Source organism: Vespa crabro, chromosome 4 (assembly GCF_910589235.1).
Source record: "Vespa crabro chromosome 4, iyVesCrab1.2, whole genome shotgun sequence".
NCBI classification, from domain to species: Eukaryota; Metazoa; Arthropoda; class Insecta; order Hymenoptera; family Vespidae; genus Vespa; species Vespa crabro.
In genome coordinates this window covers 11726192-11746765 of record NC_060958.1, presented here as the reverse complement: position 1 = coordinate 11746765, position 20574 = coordinate 11726192, and the positions used below count along the sequence as shown (strand labels likewise).

General features: G+C 27.7%; 3 protein-coding genes across 10 annotated transcripts; 2 read left to right on the top strand and 1 right to left on the bottom strand.

Moving 5' to 3' along the window:
- Nucleotides 1-64: 64 nt before the first annotated feature.
- LOC124423981 (dynactin subunit 1) lies at nt 65-10346 on the top strand. 7 transcript variants are annotated; one of them, XM_046962400.1, is made up of 20 exons: nt 65-352; nt 575-732; nt 1246-1278; nt 1600-1659; nt 2341-2461; nt 3704-3766; nt 5256-5393; nt 5469-5606; nt 5696-5935; nt 6059-6319; nt 6439-6555; nt 6697-6940; nt 7029-7311; nt 7387-7811; nt 7900-8130; nt 8228-8516; nt 8612-8807; nt 8885-9262; nt 9350-9511; nt 9626-10346. In XM_046962400.1, exons 1-20 carry the CDS (start codon nt 185-187, stop codon nt 9839-9841), a joined length of 3921 nt encoding a protein of 1306 aa, XP_046818356.1. In that variant the 5' UTR covers nt 65-184; the 3' UTR covers nt 9842-10346. The 7 variants fall into 7 exon arrangements, with proteins under 7 accessions (XP_046818356.1, XP_046818355.1, XP_046818357.1 ...); XM_046962399.1 differs by having other exon boundaries at nt 2317-2461; XM_046962401.1 differs by lacking the exon at nt 1600-1659 and having other exon boundaries at nt 2317-2461.
- A 48-nt stretch (nt 10347-10394) lies between these two features.
- Nucleotides 10395-17615, bottom strand: LOC124423984 (casein kinase I-like). 2 transcript variants are annotated; one of them, XM_046962411.1, is made up of 7 exons: nt 17270-17613; nt 16981-17178; nt 13805-13914; nt 13460-13682; nt 13013-13306; nt 12639-12927; nt 10395-12554 (listed from the first exon to the last, which is right to left on the bottom strand). In XM_046962411.1, the coding sequence occupies exons 2-7, from the start codon at nt 17110-17112 to the stop codon at nt 12544-12546; spliced, it is 1059 nt and encodes a 352-aa protein (XP_046818367.1). In that variant the 5' UTR covers nt 17113-17178; nt 17270-17613; the 3' UTR covers nt 10395-12543. The 2 variants fall into 2 exon arrangements, with proteins under 2 accessions (XP_046818367.1, XP_046818366.1); XM_046962410.1 differs by having other exon boundaries at nt 16981-17615.
- Nucleotides 17616-18343: 728 nt separating this feature from the next.
- LOC124423985 (ATP synthase subunit b, mitochondrial) lies at nt 18344-20133 on the top strand. Its single transcript, XM_046962412.1, has 4 exons — nt 18344-18504; nt 18867-19019; nt 19170-19522; nt 19763-20133. Exons 1-4 carry the CDS (start codon nt 18477-18479, stop codon nt 19937-19939), a joined length of 711 nt encoding a protein of 236 aa, XP_046818368.1. The 5' UTR covers nt 18344-18476; the 3' UTR covers nt 19940-20133.
- Nucleotides 20134-20574: the final 441 nt, after the last annotated feature.

The window sequence follows — 20574 nt, the reverse complement described above, 5'->3', positions numbered from 1 at the left end:
TCTAAAATTATATAAATGAGAAAATCTAGTGTTTAGAAATTTAATCTAGTTCCTTAATATAAAACTAATCGTGGAAACAGGATCTGACAGTTTGACAGTCTAATAGTGATAGACATAATTGGATCTGATCAAAAATAGTAGGTGATTGATAATAAAGCATTGGTTTTACAAAATTTGAATAAATATGTCATATAAAGTCGGTCAACGTGTCGAAATATCTGGTAAAGATTGTCAAGGTGTAATTGCTTATATTGGTTATCCTACATTTGCATCTGGAAAATGGATTGGTGTAATACTTGATGAACCAAAAGGAAAAAATAATGGCACTGTCAAAGGACAGCAATATTTCAAGGTTTCTATTACTTATTCTTTTATTTATATATCATCTTAATCCATAAAAAATCAATTTCCTTTTATTAGGTTCATACAAAAATATTAATAATAAGAATAATTTATATTATAACCATTTTTAGTCCATACATATAATAATAATAATAATAATAATATTGCTAATATAATGTTATTTTTACTATTATTATTATTACATTACTATTTTATATTGATATTGTGATAGTGTCCAGATAATCATGGAATGTTTGTACGACAAGGACAAATCATACTGTTGGATGAATCTGGTAATAGAACAGATCTTGCCAGTCCATCTTCAGCAGGTAGTAGTGCTACAACACCTGATGAAGGCAGTGCAGTCAGAGCTAGAAGCCGTCTTAATAGGTTTGCTCTTTTATACTTTTATCATCTATCAATACGATTTAAATATTATATATATATATATGCAAAAACTTTATTTCATGTTTTATATTTTTCTGTATAAATCAAATAACTTTTGTCTAAAATATTTTATTTTATTTATGAAGAGAAAACAATCACCAAAAATTTCATCAATCACACAGAAATTCATTATTTGGGTATCCTATACTGTATATTATCTCGAATTAATTTTTTATATGATAGGAATTTATGAGTTTTTAAAATATGCGTATTTGCACATGTTAGCATATGTATAATATAATTCCCTAAGTAGTGATAGAAACCATTATTTGTTTATAAAATGTCTTTTAAATGTATATAAATTTACCTAATGAAATTAGTAGATGTTAAAATTATTCATGGTATAATATAAGAGCACACTTTTTATTCTTGAATATTGTTATATTCTTTAATCAATAAATTCTTAATTTATTTCTATGTAATGAGGATAAAGCTTTGTTCTTTTTTCTATGCTAGCATGAGTATGCGTCGAAGGAATGAACCTACAGCGTAAGTTTACATCCCCACTTTAAAATAAATATCATTATTATATATTCTAATTCTTAACTTAAGATGTTAAATCTAGATAGAATACTTTAAAAGTTACATATTATACAGAGTTCATATATATTTTACTATTATATATATAAAATTTGTTAAATGTATATATATGTATATAGAATCCTATACTATTAAGTTATATGATGCTAAAATATTTAATTTCATTCCAAGTATATTACTATCTATAAAAAAGTTTATACCAACTATAATAATAATTACCTTTTTGGACATATTAATGTAACATTGAAATGTATATGCTGCTCACAAAAGAGTACGGAGAAAAACATCTCCAGCACAGATTAACCGACAACAGAGTGACAGACTTTCGGGGTAAGGAACTGTGTAAAATGAAGTGTTTCAATTATTGTTTTTAATATTTCTATTAGTTAATATAGTTTAATATATTTTATCAATGTAAAATATAAAGCACACATGGTCTTTTAAAATAAATTGTGAAATATTTTGTAAATAAATAATTATATAACTAAATAAATAAATAACTAGAAGCATTATAATTCTGAATAATAAGTTAAAGAGACAATGTGTGCGTTATTATTCATCCAAAGCATGAAATTCATTACCTTTATTCTTATGTAAATTTGAATATTATTGCCTGAAAATTTTCTATTCATTTCTTTTAATATTATGTGGATATGATAATTTTATTATATTTTATTATTTGCATTTATGTTCATTGTTAAAGACATTATTAATTTAAGTAATCATCAGAGTTTTTATGGTATATTGTTAAAATATATAAAGATTGCAGATAAATGAATTAATATGTAGAGTAATATAATAAAAGTTTCTATATTTTTTTATTTATATTAATATTTGTTTAATGTATTTTTAGCTATATTCACTATTGATCTAAATTATAATTATTTTTCTTAATTGTTGAATTAGATTTTCATATTTGAGATTATAAGTGAATAGTGAATATATTGATCTTTTTGTATATACTGCAAATATTATTGTTTGTTATAGTTCTCGATTATCTTTGGTTGGCAGTAAAACACAGTTCAATACCTTATGCACTGAAAATGTGCCGGGATCTCTGCATGAACGTAAAGATGGTGGTGAAACGCTAATACCAGCTCCAACAACAACTAAACGAGCATCATTCATTGAGGTAACAAAAATTATCAATGGTATAAAATATATATAGCTTAGAGTGTCTAAAGTAAAATATGCTTTATATATAAAGAATAATTCATTTAATATATTTAATTAGGCAGAGGTGGGAAATCTTTCCAATACATGTTTTTTTAATTATAATATATTTAGTTGCAAATTTTTTCAAGCTTAATTCAAAATCTTCAAATGTGTTTGTACATTGTTATAAGTACAGTGACAGATGTGTAGCAGTGAGAGTAAAGAGAAAGTATTATTATTTTAATTAATAATTGTCTAATCAGGGGCATTTACATTTAACACAAAATTATTATTAAACGTATTATTAAATATTTAAAAATAATATATTCTATTCAAAATATATCAAATTTGACCAGGTTGAAAGTAACATATACCAATTAATATCTTCCACAACTTAGGTGCTGACTTATAAAAAAAAATCACAGAGAGAGAAAGAGAGGGAGGGAGAGAGAGAGAGAGAGAGAGAGAGAGAGAGAGAGAGAGAGAGAGAGAGAGAGAGAGAAAGATGATATTTAAATATATTATATTTATTATTTTTTTTGCATAAAATTTTGCAACTACATTATCTTCCTGTACTCACAAGTCACTGTTACATAACTTATTATCACACAGTACATCCAAATTCATTTCTAGCACAAACTACTATACACTATTTCGATATTCTTGAATTTTTTTATAAACACTGCATTGTTATGGTATTAAAAAATTTCAGTATATTATATAATACAAATATATTTATATATATTTTATGTCTATTTAATACTTTTAACTACATTAAAAGTAGCTCATTCTAAATACCATATATACTTTCTATACAGATTTATCAACGATCATAAATTTATTTGCCGATTTTTAACTAATAATTCATTGGACAGTAGGTTCCCCGCCACTGCGATAAGAAATGACAGTTTTAATAAATAATACGAAATATCTGGTCAAATAACTTTACATCCCAATAATAAATAAATTTACATTTGAAATTTTGTGTTTCTAAATTAGTTTTATATTAATCATAACTATAGTCTACATATTTTACCCTGTGATTCAACAATAATAAAATAAGTATAGATTTCCATGCATGTGCTTTCATATGGTCAGAGAATTTGAACTTCAAATGGTCTAACATTGAAGCATTTTGACAACTATATATCACGAGGACAAGTTAAAGGATTCTGCTGGCACAGAATTATTCATGTGGGAATGCACATACGTGTTTCAGAAGTCCCCTAGCACGAGCTCACCTTCCGGCAAAAAGCCAAAGGCCCAAGATGATCACAATAATGTAATTAATACTAATTAATTGTAATGTCTCAGTACTTAACACATCACCTTTCTGCCCCTGTACTTTCTCATACTAGCTGTATGTCAACAATTTTCATAATCATAACACATGACCATAACAATTTTATTATTGCACTTTAATGGATTTTCTTGTATTTACAGATTATAATATTAATTTAATTTAATTCTTTTTCATACTCATCATTTTCTTTTAATTCGCTTAGTTGATTGTGTTTTACGATGGTTCGATGGTTTACAGTAAATATACACAAGGATGGGGTATTTATATAATCAAATAGTTTTTTAAATCTTATCATAACAAGTTATGTTTCTAATCTAATCAAAATAATAATATTATTAATAAAATAATCATAATGATAATGATGATAACGATGATGGTAATGACGATGATGACGATGACAATGATGATGGTAATGATGATGATGATGATGATGATGATGATGACGATGATGATAATGATGATGATAATGACAAAAATAGTGGTAATAATGTCAAACATTATTGTTAAAATTCATCGAACATCAAAGAGATACAGAGGTGTAATTTTGCTTGACCAGTTACTTTTTTAAATATAGTCATAGAATTAGATACTTAAAATAATGAAGCATATAATATTTTATAAATTAGTAAAAAAGTTAGATATAATAGCTAATATTATACTTTATGAAAGAATAGCAAGCCTGTAATATGTCATTAAAACCAATTCTACAGACTGTTCCAAAAGTCATTATCCTGTTAGAAGATGGTACTATGAGTTATAAAACGAAATAAATAAACTGATGACTTTAGGTACACCCTGTATTGGAATCAGAATATTTATTAGAATTGATAGAACATTTCTTTAGCCCTGATGTGCCTAAAGACCTATTATTAGAGCGTTTTTATATTTTATAACTTGTATGGGAATAAAAAGCAAGAATAATGATTAATTTAAAGGGCATTAGGCATAACTGGGTTATGTCTTGTTGGTGTCTATTATCATAACTAATCTCATTAATCGTTTCAAAAAGAAACTAATTCTACTGATTGCATTTGTAAAAACATATCGTTAAACACAAGAGTTCACATATTTGCATCTTAAATCTATAGAATCATTTATCATTTTATTATCATAACTGTTTCACTTTATTTTCTTGTTTTTAATAAATAAAAAATAATAAAGAATTAATAAGTCTTATGCAAGAAAGAATAACTAGATATGAGATGCAGATATTGACCATAGAAATATTGATCTTTCATTTAGAGTTTAGTGGGTGTTTTTTTCTATTAACACAATATTCTAAAATATCTCATCACTTATACTTGCACTATTTACAAGTTACCTTGAATAATTGTATGTTGTGCTGTTACTCAATCCTAAATGATCTGAAAATACTTTCTAAATAATATTAGATTTTTAATGTGATAATAAAAAAGACACCCAAATATAAACAGAACATTCATTTGAACTTCTTTTTTTTATAATTTAGACAGGCTTTGTTGAAACTCTGAAACCACAATTTGTTCCTGGCCAAGTAATGGCTGGTTCAGCTGCAACCTCTAATTTAGTGGAGGAAAAATTAACACATTTACAACTTATGCAAGAAAATGAGAATTTGAAGGCTCAGGTATATTATATTTATTTTAAAAACATATATTTCTCTATATATTCTCTTTCAAAAATACTGCATTTAATTCTTTAGGTACGTGACTTGAATGAAAAAGTAGAAACATTAAGAGTGAAGCGGATACAGGATAAAGAAAAAATGAAAGATTTTGAAAAAACCAAACTTCAACTTGAACAACTTCTTGAATTTAAAGTGAAAGTTATGGAAAGCCAAGTACGTAATAGACAAATCCAGAATTTAATATAAATCTATATTTTTTATACAATTTATTTATGCAATTGCATTATATTCTTTGTTTCAAGGCCAGTCTTCAAAGAGATCTTCAGCGAGCAAAACAAGAAGCTAGAGAGGCACAAGCAGCCAGAGAACAATACCAAGATGAAATGGCGGATCTTGCAGAAACGGTCGAAATGGCAACGTTAGATAAAGAAATGGCAGAAGAAAAAGCTGAAACACTTCAAATAGAATTGGAACAATTGAAAGAAAAATTAGAAGAACAAACACTTGATTTGGAAATTCTTCGTAATGAAATGTCAGAAAGGGTATTAAAAAATTTTCATTTTCTATAAATTTAATAATAAATAGAAGAAATATAGGAAATATATAATATAGCTTTTGTTAATATTATAAATAGATAAGATTTAGAAACCTCTTGTAAATTCTAGGCATCAGGAGGAGGAGGAGGAGGATCAACTACAAGTGTATCAAGTTATGAGGTAAAACAGTTAGAACAACAGAATAGTAGATTACGTGAAACACTGGTAAGAATGCGTGATCTCTCAGCACATGAGAAACATGAATTTCAAAAGCTTCAAAAAGATTTGGATCAAAAGAAATCAGAGATCTTGGAATTAGGACGTACTAAGGAAAAATTGTCTGCGCGTGTTGAAGAAATGGAACATCAGATAGCAGACTTGCAAGAACAAGTATGTATAATTCTTATAATATTCAGAATTGAAGATAAAAATATGTATTATTTTCATTGTTTTACAATAGTGTGAATACTAAAACATAATAATTATTAATCAATAATATGTCTATATAGGTTGATGCAGCATTAGGTGCTGAAGAAATGGTAGAAGTATTAGGTGAAAAGAAAATGGCTTTAGAACAAAAAGTTACAGAACTTGAAGAAGCTGTCGCGGATTTGGAAGCTTTACAGGTAGTATTTTCAAAATATTTTTATGAATATATATATATATATATATATATATATATATTTATTTATTATATATATTATTATTGTAAACATAAGATAAAAATTATTAAATAAAGTAAACAAATTTATTTAAATTTTTGTAAGGATATGTCTGATCAACTTGCTGAATCTTCCAAAGAGTTAGAATTAGAATTAAGAGAGGAATTGGATCTTGCTCTTGGATCAGCTCGTGATGCTCATCGACATCGTGATGCAGCTTTAGAAACATTAGCAGATCGTGAACTCACTATAACAAAGTTTCGAGAGCTTACGTATCAATTACAAGAGCAATGTTTGCAATTGCAACAACGAGTACAGACGACAGAATCTACTAAATCTATTACGCGAGGTTGATTTATGTTTAATATTATTTGATGTTACTTAAAAATGAACATAAGGTATATTAGATTTAAAAATTTTTATCGACCACATTTTAGGTGCAGAACAGCAGCTAGCCGAAATATTAGATTTCCAAAAAACTTTTGCAGAAACTCGAGCGCAAACCAAAGCGGTCGACCTCGAAATACGACGATTAGATGCTGAAGAAGCTCAAAGTCATGTGCGTTACTTACTTTCATTCATGTCTCCTGCATTTTTAGCACGCGGTGGGGATCACGATGCAATCTTAACTCTTTTACTTATCCCACGGATGATACGTAAAACAGAGATACTGATTTCACAAGTTAGAGATAAATACAGTACGACTGATAAAATTGACAGGTGAGAATATCGGTTAATACAATATTGATTTATTATTGATTATTACTGAAACCATTATTATTATATTTTTGATAGAGTAAGCATAGTAAAAGGTCATTCTGTGGAACAATATGCTTTTCGTTCACGTCTTTGTGCATGCATGTATGCATTACAAACTACCCTCGGATGTTTCGAATCTGCCCTAAATGTTTGCAATCCAGAAGCACTACTTAAAGTAGGAGCTGCATTCCCGGAAATGGTAGCGCAAGAAAAATCAGTGGATTCGTTAATTGAATTAGCCAAAAGAGACCAGCTAGATGAAAATCTTTCGGTGGATGCCGTTGAAAAATGTTGCGAGTATTTCTCTACAATGTTTTCGATATTATTTGGAGGAAGTGCATCTATTAATCAAGCTCGCCTAATCGTTAATGGAACTAGAAGTTTAGGTAGTGCTTGTGATGCCATTGCAACTGATGCTGCAGCTATAAAAGTTCTCATTCAAGGAGACACTGGCGATATAGGTTTGTTGGAGAAAAAAAGAAAGAAAGATTTATAAACATTATATATGTTGTTTTATTTTGATTCATAAACAAGTTTTTTTTCCCATAGGACTTCTCTGTCAATATGCTGAAACAACTTGTGAAGTAATACAGCAGCACTTAAAGTCAGCTAGAAGACGTGTTCCTCGAGATCATACTGGAAGCTTAATAAGCGCAAACCTAGGATTAGATGAAGATTATAGCAATCAATTATTTGTATGTTATCAAGCTTCTGTAAAAATTATGAAAACATTACAAATTTTACTAAAAAGTGCATTGCAAGCTATTGTTGCAAATGGAGGTGAGTATTTTATAAAAAATGACAACATAAATATATTATATAAAAACACAATATAAAGGCAATTAATAAATGATCTAATGATTAAATATTTTATTAGATTTAGATACAGGTCTTGCAGCTGATAAATTAAAAGATATAGCTGCTATAGCTAGTGAAAAAGTTTATGATACTGAAGATATAGGACCAGTGGCAACAATAAAATCTAGTTTAACAATTATGCAACAATTTGCAGCTAATTTAGCACAAAAAATGACAGAATGTGAAAATGATTTAGCAATGACAGGGCCTATTTCACATCAACAAGAAACAAATGAAACAATAGCACCAATAATCTTAATGGCTCAAATAGCAAGGAAGGAAGCAGAAGAGACCAAAATACTTAGCAGGTAACACATTGTTAAAAAAAAAAAAAAGCTAGACCATAATAGAAAACAAAATTATGTAATAAAAATGAATTACTCTTCAATTTCTGAATTTTTAGAAAACTCGAAGCACGAGATAGCGATATACGTGAAGCAAGAATAGCATTACGAGAGAAACAGGAAGAATTATCCGAAATGACTTTGAGAAAAGAATTAGCGGAGAAGAAATTTACAACGCAACAACATGAACACGAATTAAATGTTGAAAAATTAACAAGAAAGTTAGAAGAAGCTCAAAATCAACTTAAACGGAAGGTATACTTGTCCGTAATCATTTTTATTTACTAAAATTTTTAAGCATTGTTAAAGAATAAATATACTCTTCATGCTAGGAGAAAGAATTCGAAGAAACAATGGATCATCTTCAAACAGATATTGATAGTTTGGAAACCGAAAGAGGACAATTAAAAGAAAAATTAAAATCATTTGGAAAAAAGACGATGATATCAACATCTGGGGGAGATATTTCAGTAGGAAATTCCTCGTTTATAGCTGCAGGCATTCAAACTGCAAGTGATAAATTGTTGATGCAAGAAGTAACATTACTCAAAGAAGCCCTAAATAATGAGCATCTGCAAAAAAGGAAATTATTGTCTGATTCATTACGTATAAAACTGGAAAATTTAAAACCGTTGACATGTATGAAAAATCCGGAAACTACAGATGCAAATATCAATGAATTAGAAAAGAAAACCAATAATCTTCTAAAAGTAAGTGTAAACTTAACTCTTTTAAATATTATTTTGTCTACATGAAACGAAAGGATCGAATTTATTGACTTTGAAATTATTTTTCAGGATATCCATAATGTAATAACGTTCCCCACCGTACCTGACTTGACACGTAATAAAGCGTCTTCAACAAAAACACCAGTACTTGAAAAATCAAAACCTATATATCAATTATTACAACGACAAATATTGATTAAACAATACAAAGAAAAGGCTGATAGATTGGCAGTAAGTTATCTTTATTTGCCTTTTCTTTGCATAATTAATGATTATTAATATTAGCAAAAATTCTGTATATCTACAATATATAACTTTTATTTATTAATAAAATGGTTTTATCAGGGGGAAATACGCGAGGAAGCGGTTAAACGTAATGTTGGAGGAAGAGCAGAAGCTCATTTTGCTGTATTTCCAAATCGAGAAATGACAACAGCAATGCAAGAAAATCAGATTCTTGCAGCGCAGATAAGTATTCCCTATAGTGGTCCAGAAAAAACACATACTATAGTTGTAGGAAAAAATGAACTTCGACAAGTTCACACTCTTTTATGTTATTAAATTTGTAAATTATTTGTTTTGTTCTTCTAGAGAATTGAGTATATTAATGTGATATGTTTCAGGAGTATTTTAAAAAAGTTTTTTTTTTTTTTTTTTTTTTTTTTTATATAACATTATAAACAACAATTTTGTATTATTCTAACGGATGCTTTAATTTATTTTTATAAGAATAGAATTTATGTATTGTAACTTTCATTTCATATCGTGTGTGAATAAAGCTGTGATCAGATTTAGTAATTCGTCATAATTAAGATTACAAGTTGTCTTAGTATTGACATATTATAAAATGCTGAGATTTACGATAAATTATTGTATTAATCATTATAATTTTAAATTCATTCTTATAATTGTATTATTTTGAAATTTCTATATGAAAAATATTATCCCATATAAGGCAAGTAAATGTAGCCATAATTTTACTTTGTATCTTAAATATATAAAATAAATTATATTCAAAAAAGCAAGAAAAAATAAAAAGGGCAATGTCCAATTCTAAACAGTAAAAGGAATTCGATGTTTTCCTTTGAAATTAAAGATAAAATCAAACAATAAATATAATACAATGTTTCAGTATTTATTTATAGAGGTAAAAGGAGCAGTAATGTTAATGTATTTCCTCATTGTTATGCATTAAAGTATATCTTAGTTAATGTTACTGTCACAATTTCATTGCATACACACACGCACAAATATGTATATACACCAGAGACATTAATAAGTGCATATATCATTATTTATTTATTAACTTACACATTCGCACATTCGTTTTCTTGTTTTATAACCATACACACTATTCATTTCATTTATACCTCCCACTAATGATTAATCATACACATTTAGTTCTTTCAGTAATAATTATGCACATTCTCACTTAATAATGATTAATGTTTTTCTTGGTAGAATTTCCCACTTGTAATGGAACAATATAATCTATATATGTAACTAACGTTGTTTTCGCATCGCGAGTCACGATAATATTAGCTATTTTTTTATATTTTCTTCCACCTCAAAGACACGATAACACGGGTATCAATGATGGTATATGATTACAATTTTGTCAAAGGCAATCGTCAGGATATATATGTAAAAATTAAATCATAATATTTGACATATAATATAAGGTCATATAGACAAAACAAAACAAAAAAAGAATAATAAATAAATATTTCGAAATTTATTATTATCTGTAAATATCGCGACATTTTAGTAAGATCCAGAATCTTATTTCTGAAATAAAGAATAATAGAAGCGTGATAACGACCTTTTAAAGATTATAATAACCCATTTTATATTGTAGAATTTCGTATCAGGCGATTTTATGAAAACTGAAAAAAAACCGAAATATGAACTCACCAATGATAACGATCAATTCGAAGATAGACTATTTCATCAATAGTAAAGTATAGTTATACAATGCAAAAGCTCATGTTATAATAATAAACATAAACTACATTTGCATAGCTTCATCCATGTAAAACTATGCAAAAAAGTAATCATCTTATTCTTCTTCTTTGCCTAGAAAAAAATATTAAATTGATAATATGATTACAAACATAATGTCCTTAATTTTATCCACGCAGACTAATAATTAAATCTGCAACAAGTCTACAACAAATAACAGTTTTTTTCTTTTTCTTTTTTTTTTCTTTTTTTTTTCTTTTTTCTTTTTTACAGTAATACCGTTATATATCACTGTTGTTGTCGGTCAAATACGCCGATGATAGAAAGAAAGAGAGCAAACGATAAAAATGTTGAAAAAGTTAATATCCTTTTGTTTTGCCTCTAATTGAAATCGTATAGCATATCTCAAGAAAATATGCAACTATTGTTGTCTTAACATTAATGTATTTTAGTACAATTCTATTGACATATTATTTGAGGTAAGAAAAATATTAACATTTCTCGCAAAAGCCCACTCACACTATATTCGTATTACATATTGGGAACAAAAAAAAAAATATAGGAAGCAATTTCTGTACTTATTTGTCAGTACACAAAGTAATGCTTTTGTGATTTTGCAAAATAAATTTTCGGCCATTTTTGTATTTGTTTTCTATTTATAGAGTAAATACAAAATTTTTATTACGATTTACTCTAGCGATCGTTTAAGTGTGGTCTCATAAGAATAAGATATTCTCTCCTTCTTTCCTTGAAAAGTACGCAATGGATTCTCATATATGTGCACTTTCTAACAAAATCTTCGGGTAATCAATATCTTTATTTTAATGATAATCAATGATAAACCAGATATCAAAATAATAGGACAAGCCATGTTTAGTCAATTTTGCATTGATGCTTAACTCAAAGAGAGAGAGATGGTTCGATCGAAACTCTAAGTACTTAACCCTTTGATAGCATGTTTGTTTGTTTTCTTTTTTACATTTTCTATGTGAAGGCAATCAAATAATGAAGGAAAAATGAATAAATAAAATCAACTTGATGATACATGCATAATACCAACAAGTCTAAAAGGGTTAAATCACTGTAATGTTTTTTTTGTTTTTCCATCCATAATCGTGCAATCTATATATTTCACCACTGTTATAAACTCCGAAGTTCCATCGCGGTCATTCGTTTTCTCTCTTTGGACTTAGAGAGCCGCTTGATTTAACTCTTCGGACAAAAATTTAGATCAAGTTGTGCACCTTGATTGAGATACCTCTGATCATAATTGGGGTTGATGATAGTAAAATTCCACAGCTTTAACGTGCTCCTATGATAATTCGTTCAGTGATTGCATAATCGTTATACATCGTTGTATTTAAAAGTGAATTAAAACGTGAACATTAATTGATACCTGTTTGAGCGTTAGTTTTAGCAGGTGGCTGAATCGCAGATTGTACTTGTGCTTGAATGCCTTCAAGAACTCGACCGTGTGTACCTCCAGATGTTCCGCCATTAACATTGAGGCTGGAGGTTGCTACTTTTTGCTTTAACATTGTCCAGTCAAATGTATAGTCGTATTGATGATTTAACGTACGGAAAAGTATACGGAAAAGTTGACGTAGATACATATAATCTGGGCTCTCTTCGAAGCGTAATCCTCGTGTATAATTTAGATACATTGCAAATTCGGCAGCAAATCCCTATTAGTTAAAAATCAATTTAGTTGTATTTTTTAATCGTACGAAAAAAAAGTGTATTTTCTCATCAATAAAATCCAAAACCTGCCTTGCATAAAACTTCTACAGGCGTGGACATTTTCTTTTCACTGATTTTTTCGTACTTCTGTTTTTTAGTTGCAGCTTTGAGACCTTGCCAAGGCAATGATCCTCGATTAAAGTACATAAGTACATATCCAAGTGATTCCATATCATCTCGACGACTTTGTTCAATGCCTAAATGAGCGTTGATAGATGCATACCTTGCTGTGCCTGTTAAATTTTTATCTTCTCGATAGACTATATGCATTCTCGACTGGCTATCTCTATATTTTTTGGCTAGTCCAAAATCTATGAGAAATAGCTGAAATAGATTTTACAAAAAGCTCTCATATTTTTTATTCGACTGGTCTGATATAAAATACTTCAAATAAAAAAAAAATATATATATATTTTATTTTTTTCACCTATCTACCAAAATCTATCAAAGTGTCCACATGATTTGACAATATGTTACCTTATTACAATGACGCCCGATGCCCATTAAAAAATTATCCGGCTTTATGTCTCTGTGAATAAAGTGTTTACAATGGACAAATTCGATTCTGCCAATCATCTGGTCCGCCAACATTAAAACTGTTTTAATTGTAAACCTTCGCGAACAAAAAGTAAAAAGATCTTCAAGGGATGGTCCCAAGAGATCCATAACAAGGACATTGTATTCGCGTTCGGTTCCATACCTATTGATCAAAAGAAACTTTTTCTCGTATTTATTTTATCAATCTTATCGATCCATCAAACCTTTTAAATTTGCGATACATTAAGTTTATTTAATGACAATATATAAATGTAATTCTCTTACCAACGTATATGCGGTATTCCTATGCCACCATGCAATATTTTGTATAATTTGGACTCATATAGCAATTGTGGATGGCGGGCACGCACGTTCTCCAATTTGACTGCAACTTCCTAGAAAAGAAAAAAGAAAAAAAAACAAGAAAAAACAAAATAAAGAAAACAAAAATACAATTTCTAAAAAATGTGTAAAATATTGAAGATTTAACAAAATAGCGACTAAATATGTTATTTCTCGTAATTAATCGTAATGTACTCCGCAGTTACCTTTTTTAATTACCTAAATATTGTACAATGTTATAAAGTGCAATACGTCATTATAGAATACTTCTTTATACTTTTGTATTTTTATAATTGTTTAGACTAAAATTGACGACGTATAACTAATAAGAAATAATAACTATTCAATTTTAAAAATAAAAAGGCCAATATTATATTAAGATATCATATTTAATTATTCAATTAACTTTTAGTTTTCGACTTCGTATAGAAGCATTTAAAGGAACAATTTTTTATTCAAACTACAAGAAATTTAAATAAAATACATTGTGTCCTAATGTAACACTCGTTACTGTAAATATCACCAAAGAGAGAAACGATAATAGCGAAGAATTTAACTTAGTGTGAAATTTTTCTTTCCTAAATCTGTATCATAGTTTTCTAATTAATACTAAAATTATTACTGAAAGTTGAAAGTGAAAATAAATAGTAGTTTTGAAGGTAAAAATATTATAAAATCTTGCACTTCCGAATAAGTTTCTTTCATATTTCAAATTAGCTCTTTTTCTGAGAAAAAACAATCGTAACTTAAGAAAGAAGCATCTAATATATCCAAATCTATATTTATGAACTACTTTTACCCTGAAAGAATATTTTGCTCTCTTTGTCCACCGAAGATATTTGACTCGACGTTTCGTCGAATAGTAATCTAGGTAGGAATCGCTACTAAATTTTACGTATCTTAATAGTTTATATAAAATATAATGATAATATAAGAGAGAAATTAATAAATAAATGTACATTAAACATTAGTGTTAACATTGAAGAGCAGAGCAGAGCACGCGCGCGCGCGCGCGCGTGTGTGTATCATTGAGTTATACATATCATTATTTTTTTTTAATGATTTCACTTTATAGCAAATTATAGAAATGACTTTGAAGTAAAGTAACTATATAAATTAAATTTTTCAAAAAAAATCTCTTTTTCCAACTTTATTATACTTTTGATTTATTTTGTATGACCAACTTAACACTTCCTACGAATAGGTTAAATCAATCGAAAAAATATAATTCTACGAATCCATTCTAATTGTTATACGATAATTAGTCTTATAATTTTTTGATTTAATTTTTAAAAAGAAATAAGTGTAGCTCTATCATTGGCTTAATCATCTTTTTTTGTATTGTTTGAAAATATTTATTTTTATGTTTATTAAAAATATTACAACGTAAAATTAACTTCTATAACGTATCTATTCGTAACATTAAATTTATATGAATTTCGTTAAAACTTAATATATGTAGATTCAATTATAATACCAAATAAAAATATAAAACCAAAATAAATATTGCCAAAAGAAAAAATTAACGGTCGTTTCGAATAAGATATAAAAATACAAGTTATCCATGGTTTAAACTAATTACATCCTATTAAAATAGAACAGATATTATGAAACATCGAAAAAATACGTATCTACATATTTCATTCATGATTAATTCTTTTTTGAATTAACTCCTCATCACTGTTTATTGAAAACATATGTATGTAAGTAAAATAATTATTGTTTTCAATTGTTCTACTTATTTATTATAGTTTTTTGTTTTCCATTCATTATTTTTTTTTTACTCTCATTATTTTATCAATGCTGTAAATATTATACAATGTTGTCATGATTACCTAACCTCTGATCTTAAAATTATATTTCTTTTTACGAAAGTCAATGGCTCGATATTTATTATTCTATATAACTATTAAAACTATATAAAACGACTATTTAAAAAAAACTTCCATTCATAAAACATTGGTAGACTTTGTGGTTTATAACTTTTAAGACTTTAAGAACGTTTGAGAGAGTTAATAACATTTATGGTCACTATTTGATTATATCGGACAAAAAATTGCACATAACATATCAATGCTTGTCAAATTTTTATTGTTTGTAATAAGATACCTTAATACTTAGATTAATAAATATAGCATGTATAAATTAATGACATATTTTTGTCAAAAAAAAAATGTATAACTTCATCAAATTAATAAAAAATAGATACTTTGCATCTACGAGAGTTTTTAAATTATTAAACAATCAATAAAATTATACACAAAGCAAATAAAATACTTCTGGAGATAATAAACTACTTGTAACTATATTTCTCCTGAAACTATAAAGAATATATTAATATATTTAATGATAAAAACAAAACAACTTATTTATTAAAAAAAAATTCAATTAAAGATTTATTATCGATAATCTTTTAACAGTATATTTGAAATTTTCTTGATAGAGTTAAGTATCGATAAAATAATACTTTAAAGCTAAATATATTTTTAAATGATTATAGATTTCAATTTGATTTATCATTATAACTACTTCAATATTTGGTATGATTTATAGAATTTAATTATTATATTTGAAATACTATCTCAGTGTACTCCATTCTTCTTGCTTTTAGTACATTATATAAATTGCAATTTTTTGTGTCATGTATACACATAAATTTTAAGATACTCTATAAGATCATTTGCATATTACACAATTTCATAATGACATTTCATTGTCCAAAAAAGTAATTCACGAAATATTAAGGTTATGATTGTTCATATTTTACAGATATATGTATACACTATTCTATTAGATCAATCTCATTAATCTATTTTATCTTTTTTTTATTTAACTAGAGATATGAGAGTTGATCGGACATTACTGAACAATCACAAAAAACCGATGATGTCGACATAATTTATCGACAAATTTGATCATCTACATTATGAAATTTAAAGAAAAGAAAAAAAAAGAAAAAAAAAAGGAAAAAGCAAAAAAAATAAGAACGATATTGAAAGTAAGAAAAAATAAGAAAATATTAGCGAATAAAATAATAAAAAAGGAAAAGAAAAAAGAAATAAAGTAAAGGAATAATGTATGCGATGACAGATCGTCACAAATTAAATGGTCTTTCTTACCTCGCCATTAGCGATGTTGATACCAAGATAAATATCGCCAAAGGAACCCGAACCGATTTTCCTTAACAACCGATACTTGCCAGCCACAATAAAATCGCTCTTTCCCATTACCAGCGTCACCGCCGACGCCATGTCACCCGTGGCTTCTTTACGCCTCTTTAGTTCGACGACGCTTTCCTGTTCTCCCTGCGCACGGTCCTAGCAAAAGGGAAAAGTAGCAGGCAGTCTCACTCGATCCTAAACTACCGTTGGAATATCTCTTTTCTTAGATCAGAGCTTTTTAGCTTACGCCTGAAGATATCTAGTGACGTCTTGACGATTTCAATGTGCCACGAAGGCGTTTAGGATACGAAATTTCCTTTATTCCGTGGTGAACGTCGGAATATAGTAGGAAAAATCACTGCTGGTACGACGTACCCCACCAGCCCGTCGACATTTTCCCTTTCGCTTAAACCTAGAAGCAGCACGAAGTAACTGTGAACCGATGTTGCGGGGATACGATGCGTCACGAACAAGGAGAGTAAGAAAGAAAGAGAGAGAAACAGTGAATGTATGAGAGGAAAAGAGGGATAGAGGAGAGTTAGAGAGGAAGGGGGGGGAGCAAAGAGAGAAAGCGCTGCTCAAGACAGTTGCTTCTTTCCTGTAACATCGATAATTATATGTAATACGCTTCTTTACGATTCTTCCCAAAATTAAGAGCTGTAATAATAGATAAAAATTCGACAGAGTACCTGAACGTCTTTTTACTGACGTTGTTTAAATTTCATTACGTGAAGTAGTTAGCTTGAATACGCAGTTGCAAACTGCCCATCAGGAGCGTATCTACTGTTCGTCAAATACAAATTTTTATCGCACATCTTCGGAAATTTTATATTTAATTCATATTTTTTACATTTCTTCTTTATACATTTTATTATATTATTACTCTTACAATGGAACAAAATTCAGGCCATTATAATTATAATTTATTGTAAACATAATATGTATGTAAACATAATGATGTATGTGTGTTGCAAAGAAATTTACCAATTGAAATAATTCTTAAATAAATTTCTAAACGATCGTGTGTGTGTATTTATATGATTAGTATAAATATATATTACTAGATTAAAAGTATATATATATATATATATATATTAGACTTTTTATGACTTTTATACAGTTTAATAAATATATTTAATTTTAATATTCTCATTCAAACTTAGATAAAATAATAATTGATACATACTTTTTTTGAACACGTTAGAGACCATTATCTAAGAAAATTCTTTCATCTGATTCCATCGTTCAAAAATTGAAGTAACCAATGAACGAGCAGAAATATACCAATAAATTAGCAACTAACTATTACTTACTGCCTGTTATCGCTTGGGTTAAAGAGGTTAGTCTCGGATGATTTCGGGCAGTCTCGTACAATTTCGGAAAATCTCGGATTGTCTCGAGGTTTCATACTACGAAGACCCGTGGAAGTGACGATAGAAGAAAGTAGTTCCAAAATGTTGTCGAGACTTGCCCTTCGTAATGGTAATTGATATTTATATTTAAGATGAAATTATAGTTTTTAAAAATACAACAATAATAAACTCATTTTTGATATTAGTGCGATACATTATATCATTATATACATTATAATTTGGATATGTAGTTACCGTTTATTTCATTTCTATTATATAATAATATATTTTTCAATTTTTTCGATATTTAAATAAATTAAGTTTAAATTAATCGAATCGATTTAAATTAATATTAGGTATATTTTTTAAACCTCTACTAATAAGCCTAGAGATGGATTCATTTGTGATAGTATAGCATAAAATAATAGATTATTGATTGATATCTGTTTTGCGATAAAATCCTATAAAAGTGATATATTTTAATGTGTTTAGCTCAAATACTACCAGCAGCTATTCGTGGTGTACAGGCGGTTGCAATGTCGAATGGCCCTCGACCTACACGTCTAGTAGATCCACCTCCTGTCAGATTTGGATTTATTCCTGATGAATGGTTTACTTTCTTTTATTCAAAAACTGGAGTAACAGGTAATCTATAACAAATAGTAACTTTTAACTGTATTTCTTTACTGATAATAATAGCCGTTATATATTTTTTATTTTAATTATAATTAATTGAATATATATATATGTATATATATAAACAATTATTTTTTACATAAAATTTTCTATTTTTAGGACCTTATATGTTTATTACTAGTGTAGCAACATATTTAATTTCCAAAGAAATATATGTCTTGGAACATGAATTTTATAATGCTATTTCATTTGTGATTATATGGATAATTTTGGTTAAAAAATTGGGGCCTCCTCTATCTAAACATCTGGAAAAAGAACAAAATGCTGAAATTGAAGAATGGGAAGGCAATAGAAACCAACAAATTGACTTTGCTAATGAACAGATAAAAAATATAAATGAAGCAGTATGGAGAGCCGAAGGGCAAAGCCTCCTTATAGAAGCCAAGAAAGAGAATATAAAAATACAATTGGAGGCTATATATAGGGAGCGTCTTGCTCAAGTTTATAATAATGTATATAATTTTTATTTTTGTCATATATTATAAAAATATATTTAAATGTAGTTCATACATTATTATTTCATAAGATATGAAGGGAACACTTTATACATACATATATATATATATATATATATATATATATATATATATGTAGACACACACACACACACACGCGCGCGCGCGCATTAAATATATATTATTTTCGTTATATTTATTTTTACATATAAATATATATTAATTTTGTGTTTTTAGGTAAAGAATCGTTTAGACTACAATGCTCAAATACAGATAATAGAACGAAGAATAGCTCAAAAACATATGGTACAGTGGATTATAAACAGCGTATTAAAAGCAATTACACCAGAACAAGAAAAAGCAACTCTTCAACAGTGCATCAAAGATCTTGAAGCACTTGCTGCAAAAGCATAAGGGATTATTATAAATATTATAAATATGAATAAAATCCATTATGTCTGTAAGAATAAATAGAAATATTAGTATGAGTCATTCTAAAATAGACAATGAGCATATTACAAATGTATAAAAAACAATGTCTTTATTAATTGAACAGCATAATTATTAAATTTTGATGAGCTAATAAAATCTCCAATACAGTTTGATGACTCCTCTGTTCAAATTTCTCTTTCCATATGTCATATTATTTCATTTGTTTTATTCTTCTTCTTTATATAACCATAACACTTTTATTCATCGTTATTTTTAAAATTTATTTTTTTTATTTATTTTTTTAAAATATAAATTGTAAAACGAAAAATTAAGACGAATAGAAGTATTTTCAATGAATGTTTACTGAAGAAAGGTCAGATTTCCAATAAAATAAAATTCAAGATCTAAGATAATTATAGCTCTAAAAATTGTTAGAACATAGCAAAGATTTTTTTATTAAAATAAAATAAAATATCATATATACATAAAAACAAAAATATCGATTTCAATAATACCTTTTAGAATCGTATAATCAAATAAAAGTGCTTATTTCAGTTTGGTCCAATCAGAACAATAGATATTACTTTTTTCTTAATCCTCCAATCCTGTTTTAATGA

What these genes read in the sequence shown, in the direction of transcription:
- LOC124423981 (XM_046962399.1), top strand. Translation starts at nt 185, where the DNA reads ATGTCATATAAAGTCGGTCAACGTGTCGAAATATCTGGTAAAGATTGT. An exon ending in TACTAAATCTATTACGCGAG is followed by an intron (nt 6,941 to 7,028) that starts GTTGATTTATGT and finishes ACCACATTTTAG; the next exon opens with GTGCAGAACAGCAGCTAGCC. An exon ending in GAGACCAAAATACTTAGCAG is followed by an intron (nt 8,517 to 8,611) that starts GTAACACATTGT and finishes CTGAATTTTTAG; the next exon opens with AAAACTCGAAGCACGAGATA.
- LOC124423984 (XM_046962410.1), bottom strand. Translation starts at nt 17,112, where the DNA reads ATGGCGTCGGCGGTGACGCTGGTAATGGGAAAGAGCGATTTTATTGTG. An exon ending in TCGGGCGTCATTGTAATAAG is followed by an intron (nt 13,307 to 13,459) that starts GTAACATATTGT and finishes AATCTATTTCAG; the next exon opens with CTATTTCTCATAGATTTTGG. An exon ending in CTGTAGAAGTTTTATGCAAG is followed by an intron (nt 12,928 to 13,012) that starts GCAGGTTTTGGA and finishes TTTAACTAATAG; the next exon opens with GGATTTGCTGCCGAATTTGC.
- LOC124423985 (XM_046962412.1), top strand. Translation starts at nt 18,477, where the DNA reads ATGTTGTCGAGACTTGCCCTTCGTAATG. An exon ending in GAGACTTGCCCTTCGTAATG is followed by an intron (nt 18,505 to 18,866) that starts GTAATTGATATT and finishes TAATGTGTTTAG; the next exon opens with CTCAAATACTACCAGCAGCT. An exon ending in TTCAAAAACTGGAGTAACAG is followed by an intron (nt 19,020 to 19,169) that starts GTAATCTATAAC and finishes TTCTATTTTTAG; the next exon opens with GACCTTATATGTTTATTACT.